The following is a 10,419-nucleotide window of genomic DNA, read 5'->3' as shown; positions in this document are numbered from 1 at the left end:
TTTTGTGTTGATTGACTACCACAGGGTTTTACTTCTTATACAAAACAAAACCGAAAGAAACAAAACCATCAGATTATACTTACATTGTGTAACATTCATTGATTTTTTTTCAGTCACTGTTAATTGTATACACAGCACTTCATAGACATATAGACTGTCTACTGGATACTCAGTAGAAGTTAAAATCATGAATGAATCAATAATTATGATCCAGTAACCCACTATATATGATCGAAGAGACCTAAATACTTAAATAAAAAATATAAAGACACAAATTTCCAACATAGTTTTTATTTTTGTAATAATCCTCACCTTGCTTTTGGTCCATCCAAAAAAATCGATGTAGCCATCAATCAATAATTCTTAAAGTCCCATTTTAAAGACTTGAGTTGAGCATTTTCACAATTACCAACTTTCTATGTTGAAACTGGATGTGAGGAACAAGGTGTGGATGCGACTGTGAAATTGAGGACATTGCATAACTGTTGTCTAACAACGTGTGGCTGTCGAATCATTCTAAAAATGCACAAAATAAAGTTCATTGTAATTTCACTGTATTTGACACAGTATCCAAAACCAAGAGCAATGCCCAAATTTTTCATTTTTTTGTTTCAAAAAGAAACATAAATGCAAAAGTTGGCAGCACACTTTGGGGGCAGAAATGTAAACAATCTTTAAAACTGAAATTTTGCTGTGAGTAGCCTGGGATTATTCCTCAATTCCCAGGGTGTCCTTGGTTTGAGTGATGTAAATGTCTTCATTGGATGGTGAGCGTGAAGGTGTGTGGAGATTAGGTTTTTTGTGACCATGTGGACCAATCTGTGAAGGTCCTATTTGGGGGCAGTTTAACAATTTGCTTCACTTTAATCCACTCCTGTAGAAAAATAACTCTAGAAATGTTCATGTTGGAAAGGACACGAACAGCTTCCTTAGAAGTTTACATTCACATAGAAACATATTGTATGAAAGCTCATAATAACATTTAAGACTACTCAGTGGAATTGTTACCGTCATACAAAAGCCAGCATGCGAGCTGTGGGCTGCAGTAGTTAGCCGCGACCAGTTAATGTTGTTATTATTATTTTGCAAACAATTTTGGAAAATACGTGTTTTCATGTAAGCCTTGTTATATTTCCACTATTTTCGGTTTTCTAGTCTTCTGCTAGCAGAAGTTTTTTTTTTTTTTTTTTAAACTACGCTACGTGGGCACACTGAGAGCTGTTTTCCCCATTAAATCAGCTCGGCGTCTGTGCTTAGCTGTAGGCCCGGGACAGGACGGAGGCACCCGGCTAAAGGCTAAAAGCAGCTCAGAGGCTGTAATCCCCGGATGAAAAACCATCATGGCTGCCACTCGCTGAGCTGTCAAGCTCTCCACAAAAGAAAAGGTAAAAAAAAGAAAAAAAAAGAAAAAAATTCAGAGACTACTAGTTAAACAGCTACGGCTTTATTAATGATTTATTCAACCGCTCGGGTCTTTGTGCAGTAAAAAGTCGACGCGAGATGAATAAACGGATGCGGTGTAACTTTGTTGGCACGCTTTGTATCCCTCAAGTTATTCCGTCTTTGTAAGCTCTTCTGCGTCACGTTAATTCAAATCAGTTAAACGCCGCCTCAGTTTTAACAGTTAGCTTGGTCACCAAATTAAAAACACTCCTGTTTGTGCGATAGTGGAGAGACTCGGGTGCTACGGTTTTGTCTAACTTTATTCCCGAGGCGGTCGTTGTCTCTCTACAAAGCGAGTCTTGTCACTTTGTTGTGGTCAAGTCAAACTGCACAATGGCCGCGCAGCACCCCTCTGTTTAATCTGCTAAAAAGTGCTAGCTCAGTCTATTCTTGTTTATGTGCGTCATTTATTTAATTTTTTGAGTCGAGAGGGATGTTTTTAGCTGCATCGCTTAGCATAGCACATATATGCTGGGTTTATGCAGCGCATGAAAGTTCATAAATGGAGCAGGTGGGTTTCCTGCACCTGGTAGTCGCAAATAGTTTATTATTATTGTACCATATGTGTAATTTTACATCCAGGTAGACACAGTTTGAACCATGGCCAGCAACAGGTGGACTTGTATTAAATTAGGATGCAGAGCAGGACAGTGAATGCAGCAGCTGTAAAATGATGAAGCACAGAGAATAAAGTACAGTATGACCAAATTGCTTGTGTTTTTCTGCACTTTCAGAAATCTGGAAAAAAACAAAATAAAACCATGGATTCGGTGGGTATCTGCACAGCTACATCTGCAGGAGATAATAAACAGCGTACCAACAATAAGAACAGAGACCGCCACAAACAGCTCCACCTCAGGAAGAATGCCGTTCAGCCCCTAGCTATGCAAAATGAAGATAAGCGTGGACCAAAAAAGATATCAGAGGAGTGGGAGCAGAGCACAGTGCGGCCTTCATCAAAGAAGCCCTCGCAGGAAGTGCCGCAAAGCCAGTGCGGGACAAATAACCATGGGAATGCGCTCCGGTTCACCTGCTCTCAGTGCAGCGACAATTTGGAATATGTTCCCAAAGACTTAATGAGACACTTTGAGGAAAAACACAGAGGGATTGCCCCATTTTTTTCCTGTCATGTATGTAGTTTTAGCACAGACAAGTTCTCCTATCTTCAGGTCCACCTATTAAGCCACAAAGACACTTTTTCTAGCTGCAGCATATGCAATGATGACATTAGACGCACATGGCCTGAATTCAGTGCTCACCTGACTGCGTATCACTGCCCAAACGGCAAATACTCATGTGAAATGTGCCAGAAATTCTCCACAGGTGATGTTAGAGTATTTTTAGAGCATGTGTACATACATAATTTGGACCTGGAAGGAGCCGATGATCTGTTGGTGCAAACAAAGGACGTGAATCAGCTATCAACTACTCAAAGGTTACACTGTCATCTCTGTGGCTTTGAGGCATCTCAGAAATGGTTGATAACTAAGCACATTAAGACTGCCCATATGTGCCAGAATGGCAACCAGAAGAAAAAAAGGAAGGCGGTTCATTCTCTAGCAATACAACCAAATGATACAATCCCCAATGTGAAGCCCAGAACAAGAAGTGCAGTTAGGGAAATGCGCTGGCTGACGCCGGACTGCCTTTCTCTGCCCGGGAAAGAATTCTTGGATAAATACTGCCATCTGTCAGATCCACAAACGACACTAGAGGAGACTCAAAAGTTTCTGATGAAATCTGTTGCAGGAGAAACCGGTGACCAGAAATGGACCAAGGCCCTGAAAACTGTTCTGTCAAACATCCCGCAAGATATAAATCTTCTCCCCATGCAGGAGAACAGCATCGTGTCATCAGATCTTACTGTTCTGACGCTGAAGAACAAGATAACTGTAGCTCAGAACGGTGCTGCTTACGGCAAAAGGTTGAAAACGGTGGCATCATCAGATAAGGAAGCTGAAAGTGCTGCTGGCGATGCTCAGTGCGTGGTCAACCAAAATGGATGTCACTCGACTTTGAACGAGTGTGCTCCGTGTCTGCATGCTGAAAATAAACTACATAATGATGTCCCGGCATCAGCCCACACTGAGCCAACGGAGTGCACTCGCATCCAGGAAAACCGAGAGAATCAGGAACTAAAGATTGTTCAGGAAACTGAAGAGCATATTAAAAAGCTGGAGGGGCCTGTTTATGGTGATGGCAATCATGTTTCCAGTGATCTGAAGTTGACAAAGGAGGCTGAGGAGCAAATGCCCAAATATAAAGTCATGCCAAAAAACAAGAGGAAATGTCGACGGCGTAAAAGGAAGACCAGGTTTAAAAAAGCAAATAAAAGGTCACCAGAGCTGTCCTTAAAGATAGTATTGAAAAAAAATCCTGTGAAGGACAAGCAGTGGGTGTCACAAACTTCTTTGTCTCCATCAGAGGGCAGTGGCCAGCATGGACTGCAATATCCTCATACGGCAATGGAGGAGACTGTACAGATTGTCCAAACCGTGTGCCCATTAGAAGTACACCAGAAGAAATGGACCAAAGGTTCAGAGACTGAACTCTATGACCAATTTGAAGCCATTAGCTCAATTCAGCAATCAAAGCCAAAAGAGGACTTCACTCCAGGATGCACTGCAAAACCAACAAGTTCTAGAAATATGACTGCAAACACGCCAGATCTACGTGAAGGTTTGATTCCGGCACATCAAGAACTGGAGGGCGATGCAGAGAAGTTGCTGAACTTCATGGAAGTTGACAAGAGCATTTCAGCCCTTTGGATGAGTCCAACAAATCCAAAGGCTGGGTCAGTGACTGAAGCAAGCCTTGAGAATGTAGGGCTTGAGCCATCGCAGAATGGCAGTCGCTACCCTGAGTCGAATGATGAGATGAGTTCTGCTGCTGATGGAGTGACTCCTCAAACCAGCGCCCAGTCTTCCTCTATTTCCCAACCGGCTCTTCCAACACGAGGTAAAATTAGAATTTCTACTTTCTCTACATAAAATGTCTGAAGATTTAATTTCCAACGGCATTTTATTCCCAATATTTGAACTTTGAGTTGTAATTTTAAATATGCTGAGTGTTTTTTACTTTTTATTTTGCAGATAAGATGGGTTCCTGCTGTGGCCCATCTGCAAAGCTGAGTGATCGGAGCATTGAAGGGGTGAAATTTGGAGAAGTACCTGTAGACTCCTTCACAAACATCCTCAACAAAAGCCATTCACCTGCTGGTAAAGCCATCCAAGAAGAGCCCTCATCAGCCCCTGGCTGTTGGTGGCAGCCCGTCCCAAAAGATCTGGAGAGGACCTTGAAGTTGGTAGCCTTAAATCCCTCTCAGCTGGTAAAGCGTCCAACAGGAGACCAGCCTGTTGTAGTGCTAAATCATCCCGATGCTGACATTCCTGAGGTGGCCAGGATCATGGAGGTTGTGAACAGGTACAGAGGAGATGTGCAGAAGGTCATACTGTCACGCAGGACTCTGAACGCGCTCTCGGCTTTGAGCAGCGAGCTCCCTGCGGCAGACGACCTAACGGAAGCCGCATGGAGCGGTAAAAACTCAGTGCAGGAAAGGTTCTCTTTGAAGTTCAAACTTCGCAGGTTGAGCAGGAAAAAGTACGAAATGGTGGGCGTGATGTCTCCCAGCAGAGACGTCGTGACGAAGTTTCGCTGCTGGTTTTGTGGCAGGGTCTTCACCAGTCAGGAAATGTGGCTGGCCCACCGGCAGCGGCACCTGATGGAGTGGAATAGGCCAAACTGCGAAAACTCTTAAATGTCGCACACACTGGATTTAAAAAAACAAAACAACCCAAAGCAAACTTAAAATAGTCTGGAAAAAGGTGAATTTGCAATAAGAGAACGCAATAATGGAAACCATTTTTATTTTTACGTTTAAAAGGTTGTTGTTGTTTTTTTCTTCTTCTTTTCTTTGATAAGAATCAAGTCATGCTTCCTGGAGGGTTCACATTCTCAGGGTATTTTTACCTATTGTCTCTCCCAGTCTGAGTAGCTTGATGCACCTCTTTTTGGAGATGAGTGATTATTTGTAAAGCCACAAGGAAGTGGCGTTGATAATTTTGTTCTTTGTTTGTCTTATTGTCTACGCAATAGCTTTATTTAAGGTGACATAAGTACACTGTTGTATGAAATCTTTATAGAACACTGTAATATGTATATTTGCCATACCATCTGTTTTACGGATCAGTTTATGTACGGGTAGGCTATACAGTGTGGTAGCTGTAATATTTATGTTTTTTGGAATGGGTCACAGGGACCCACAAGTTACTCAGATAAACCAAAACTGTGTGTTTTAAAACAAAAAAACAAAAAAACCAAAACCCCAATAAGCTGTTTTATGAAACATTTATTTATGATACTTCGGTTTAGCCTTTATGTGCTTCCTATATGCGTTTCCTCCCCAGGCCATTAGCAAAATAAGTGTATTTGCTTTTTTTTTTTCCCCTTTTGTGTAAACTCCAAATTATGTTCCAATATAGTATTAACTGCAAGAGAATATTTTGATGCATTTGTTCATGCAGTGGGAGCTAATACACTGAGGACTACTTTCAAAACATACCTGTGTTGTCATGTTCAGTGACAAATTGAGTTCTTAAAAAAAAAAATCAAACCTAGATTTTTGAACTTAAATAGGCCTCGATGATCTGATCATGATTTTTATTTAATTAAATTTTTTTTTGGTCCTCCGTGCATTTCCTCTGTTTGACTTGAAATGATGATAATCTTATCCTTTGATTGCACTATGAAAGCAGGATATACATTTCCCGTTACCTCACCTTATCAGGCCGAAGCCTATGACAATCTCAACCGGTGTCCTACTGTGGCTCGACATTTCCTCGTGCAGCCGTGATCCCTCAGTATTCACAGAGAGAAAGAGAGAAACGTGTGCCTGCTGTCTTGTGTTTGTTTGTGTCTGACTATTGAATGGATGTATGTATATAAATTGTGCATGAATCTCCGTTTCATAAGTGTGAATAATTCTTTTTCAGTTTAGCTTCTGAGATTTATAATTGTACATAGTTCTGCTAGAGGTACAAAATATTATATAACCTGAGAATTTTTCACAAAGTGCCTAGGAATTATTTTTATGCAACAAATGTACACGAGTGTGATAGCATTACATGTTGAAGAGAGAATAAATGGAAGACTTTGTAAGTTCCTGGTGGCATTTTGTTGTGACTGAATATACGAGACAAGAAAAGTTTTTTTTATTAAAACCAAATATACAACCTTGTAGAAATTGCTCCTTGAAGTATTGCTATCATAAACCTACTGCTTCCTGCTTCTTTCTGCTCACAGCAAAGCTGTCTCATTCCTTGATTCATTTTAAAACACTGTTTACCAACTGAGCATTAAAAAAAAAAGTGAATAAAACATGAGTTTAAAAGTTCTCTGTGTCTGTGCTACTTCAGTTCTGCATGGCCAGCAGTGCAGGCAGGTCCAGTGTGCAGTCCTTCCACCATTGAAGAAGGGGAAAAAGATAATGGGGCTGCTGCTCCTGCACAACATCCTAACCACAGATTAAGGGTTGGGATGGGTTTGAATTTGTGTTGTCTGGCTCACACGCTTATTGAAATCCCATTGCGTGCTCCTGCGGTTTATTCTGAACCTGGTTGGTGTCCCCTGTAGAGCTCCAAGTCCAGCTCTAGACACATTCTAGTATTCTGTGTACGTTATTTATGCCAATTCGGCAAGTTATAATTGTAGATTTACAGTTCAAGGTGTCATTGTGGACAGTAGAAAAAGGATTGCTTTTCACACACAGTTCTTAGTCAGTTTGGCAGAAATGCATACATAAAATCATATATCATATAGTGTCAGACCACTTGATGCTGCATTAGGTCAAAAGGAAAAAAAGAATTATCACAAGTGAGGAATTCTGTCAAGATAAGTTCTCAGAAAATTGGGGAAAGACGATTCATTATCAGTGTAACACTGTAATGTGATGTCACATCACTCGCCAGGGTGTCAATCTAAATAATCTTTAACATAACACGATGGAAGCTTCCGTGTTGGTGAGGTTCTCATGCACACCCGCACTGGGTGACTCCTGTGCTTGTTTTGAAACAATCAAGCTCTGCACTCGGGTGTGTTTCAAACCTGCCTTTTTAAGTGACAGAGCAACAGCCCCCAGTGACCTCTGTAAAGTCAGCAAACACAGTGGACCGAGTCGCTCGGCACCAATCACTCTGCTGTTTGGAGTCACCGAGGGTCGCCTAGGGCTTCACTGGGTAGCATAACTTGGTGGCTTCTTTGGCATTGCTCTGACTGTCAATCAGCACCAGGGGGTTTCTCTGGTGGTTCTCAATGATCTTAGAGATGCTGCTGAAGTGCTGCAATGAGAAAAAAAACCCCCACAAAGGAGAATATTCTGTTAGACTAAAGGAAAATGTTTACAGCATTAGGATGAGGCTTGAGATCATTTTAACCCTGTCCACCACTGTGTAGGTCTCTGTGTTAGGACATGGCCTTGTCTTTATGCGTGCATGTTGATGCCATTTTTGAAAACGTATTTGAATATGGCACATTTTACAACGATGCTGCCTAAAGACAAAAATATATCTATTCCCAAAATGCTGACTTAAAGCAATTTAATTATATGCAAGTTTTTCATGTAGTTTTGTTACGTAAGTATAATGTGAAATGCTACATTTAATGGAATCGATTCCATTGATCAAGTGGAAGTAAAAGGTTCTTGAGGTTTGCAGGAGTTTTTTTTTAAATCTCATGCTGGCCAGATCTCATGATGAGCAGGATTTCGGAATTTTCATAAGACTCTCATATCATTGCTCTTTTTTGGCCACAGACTTGTGGCACTATAAATTAATGGTAAGGGTAAATGGACTGGTACTTATGTGTTGCCTTTCTACTCAATTTAAGCAATCAAAACACTTTCTACAAGTGTAATTCACTCAGTCACACACATTCATACAGCTCTTATCTATGTCTAAGAACCTTTTTCTAACATTCACACACAAACCTGATGCTTTGACTAATGGACTGCGGATTAACCTACCAACAATCTGATTGGTAAATACTACTATCTACTATCTAACCACAGCGGCCAACTTCACGAATCACTGGATGACCCTTTAGGTGAAAAAACAAGCTGACAGGTAGAAAGCGTTTTAATAATAATAATAATAATGTCTACAGTTTGTAGGCCCTGGGGCCAGGTGAGTTAAATGAACTTGTTAAAAAAGGCTTTAATATGGGACCTTTCATTTAGGAAGTTTTTTCAAAAGGGAAATTTGCAAAAAAGGTGATTCGTTTTTTAAGAAGACAGTCATAGTGTTGTTGTTTCTTTAATATGAGTCTAATAATTATTAATAAAGCAGGGTACCTTTCTAATTCATAACACTACTGATTAAATTGGAAAATCTTTTTGGTTTATGTAGCTTGAAAAAGGAATAATTTCCCCTAGCTTTTGCCTGACACGCAAGAGCCCACGAGGACTCACAAGCCAATACACCTCTGGTGCTGGTCCTAAGCCCAGATGAAAGGGTAGGGTTTCATCATCAGGTAGGACAGCCAGCATAGAACCTGTGCCAAATCAGCTAGGCAGATCATTTGCTTGGGAAAATGATATCTTTGGGTAAGACACAAACCCAAGTTGCTCTCGATGCATCCATCAGAGCATAAATGTGTGTGAACATTAGATAAAAAACACTTACGTAGGAAAACGCACAGAAAAATATGCTTGTGTGAATGAGGCAAGTTGTATAAGGTGTTTAGGTAGTGTAGAAAAACACTATATAAAAAATCTGTCCATTTACCGTAAACGCTGTAAGTAAGCAGAAAATTTCCAAACATTTTGAAAAGTAGACGTTTAAATAACAAAATGAATTCTAACCGAATTCCCAGCTATAGCCACGTTTCTTTAGCATTTACGCTACTACTATTGTGCATGCTTACTATCCTCATCCTATTTAGAATTTCTTAAATGTGGGTTAAATGAAGCATAAAGTATATCTGTTGTTATTTATTGTACCAAGTAGTGCAGTAAATAGTAAGTTTTGTGGTATTTGCCACACTAATGTGTTACCTGTAAAGTGTTGGGCACTGTTAGTGTCACAATTCTGACAAACAGCAGCCTAGACAGGCATAAAAGGGCTCTTACTAAAGTACAGATACACTTAAACTGAACAGACCTATCAAAGACGTATATTTACCTCTTCCCCTTTCTTCTCTCTTCCCAGAGCATACTGCTGAGTGCTTGGTATATAGCGGATTGGGATGTTGTACACTCTGCCATTGTAAAACACCACTAACGTATACGGCTGCTGTGCGTCATGACCAGAGCTCTTTCTCACCATAAATGCTCCGTCCTGAAACAGAAAAAGCTCAGAGTCAAACCCAGATTACAAAAATGACGGCTCAGCAGCTCTCTCTTCTCACCAAGAAGATTCTCACTTTATTCAAGCGAAACAAGGCATCGTCAGCAGTTTTTCGGTCGCACCCACTGGCATACCAGGGTTTCCTATAGATGTCTGCATCCTGAAATAAAGTGAAGGGAAATGAGGGTTACAAATATATTATGAAAAACATCTTTGCAGTCTACTGTTTTAAGAGCACACCTTATCTTGATCTCCTGTGTCATTTTCATGAGGCTCTGCGAAAATAAAGAATTTATGTCATTTTACATTGAAGTGCAAAATTCCCGTGTACGTGGATGTTAGACACAAGGGGGGCCCACACTTACTTGGGGAGGTAAACTGTGGAATAGGAATTCTGCAAGACAGAGTCCACAAACAGAGCAGACGTCAGTGAGTGCACAGTACAAAGCTGTGCTTAAAGACATTTTTTACCACTTACTTTGGTCGCTGAAAGTCCAGTGTAAAGGCTTTTGGAGGAGTCTTCTGTTCATTATGAGCCAAAGGCAGTGTTTTGCCTTGAAAAATACAGACATGCTGAAATTAGTCTGCTTACTGTTTAGGTATAAGTAGAAAATAAAGATAATTTTTCAGTAATCAG

General features: G+C 40.6%; 2 protein-coding genes across 5 annotated transcripts in view; one reads left to right on the top strand and one right to left on the bottom strand.

Annotated features, from left to right (window-relative positions):
* Positions 1 to 1,056: 1,056 nt before the first annotated feature.
* Positions 1,057 to 6,835, top strand: znf518a (zinc finger protein 518A). 3 transcript variants are annotated; one of them, XM_086258396.1, is made up of 3 exons: positions 1,057 to 1,385; positions 2,178 to 4,401; positions 4,536 to 6,835. In XM_086258396.1, the coding sequence occupies exons 2-3, from the start codon at positions 2,205 to 2,207 to the stop codon at positions 5,198 to 5,200; spliced, it is 2,862 nt and encodes a 953-aa protein (XP_086114522.1). In that variant the 5' UTR covers positions 1,057 to 1,385; positions 2,178 to 2,204; the 3' UTR covers positions 5,201 to 6,835. The 3 variants fall into 3 exon arrangements, with proteins under 3 accessions (XP_086114522.1, XP_086114523.1, XP_086114521.1); XM_086258397.1 differs by lacking the exon at positions 1,057 to 1,385 and adding an exon at positions 1,393 to 1,565; XM_086258395.1 differs by lacking the exon at positions 1,057 to 1,385 and adding an exon at positions 1,393 to 1,954.
* Positions 6,632 to 10,419, bottom strand: part of blnk (B cell linker) — a 25,076-nt gene continuing 21,288 nt past the window's right edge. For both annotated transcript variants that reach the window (XM_086258398.1, XM_086258400.1), the window contains 6 exons: positions 10,261 to 10,336; positions 10,148 to 10,176; positions 10,023 to 10,057; positions 9,859 to 9,942; positions 9,618 to 9,773; positions 6,632 to 7,778 (listed from right to left, as the gene is read on the bottom strand). In XM_086258398.1, the coding sequence (XP_086114524.1) occupies positions 7,662 to 7,778; positions 9,618 to 9,773; positions 9,859 to 9,942; positions 10,023 to 10,057; positions 10,148 to 10,176; positions 10,261 to 10,336 (497 nt within the window). In that variant the 3' untranslated portion in view covers positions 6,632 to 7,661. The remainder of the gene's footprint in view (positions 7,779 to 9,617; positions 9,774 to 9,858; positions 9,943 to 10,022; positions 10,058 to 10,147; positions 10,177 to 10,260; positions 10,337 to 10,419) is intronic.

Source organism: Aulonocara sp. 'chitande type north' Nkhata Bay, linkage group LG13 (genome assembly GCF_057382095.1).
Source record: "Aulonocara sp. 'chitande type north' Nkhata Bay isolate Kocher_YH1m ecotype deep benthic linkage group LG13, A_spYH_male_GT1.1, whole genome shotgun sequence".
NCBI lineage: Eukaryota > Metazoa > Chordata > Actinopteri > Cichliformes > Cichlidae > Aulonocara > Aulonocara sp. 'chitande type north' Nkhata Bay.
This window is presented reverse-complemented; position numbering and strand designations above follow the sequence as displayed.

Excerpts from the sequence above, each read along its gene's own strand:
- znf518a (XM_086258395.1), top strand. Across the intron at positions 4,402-4,535 it reads ACCGGCTCTTCCAACACGAG|ATAAGATGGGTTCCTGCTGT; the intron begins GTAAAATTAGAA and ends TTTATTTTGCAG.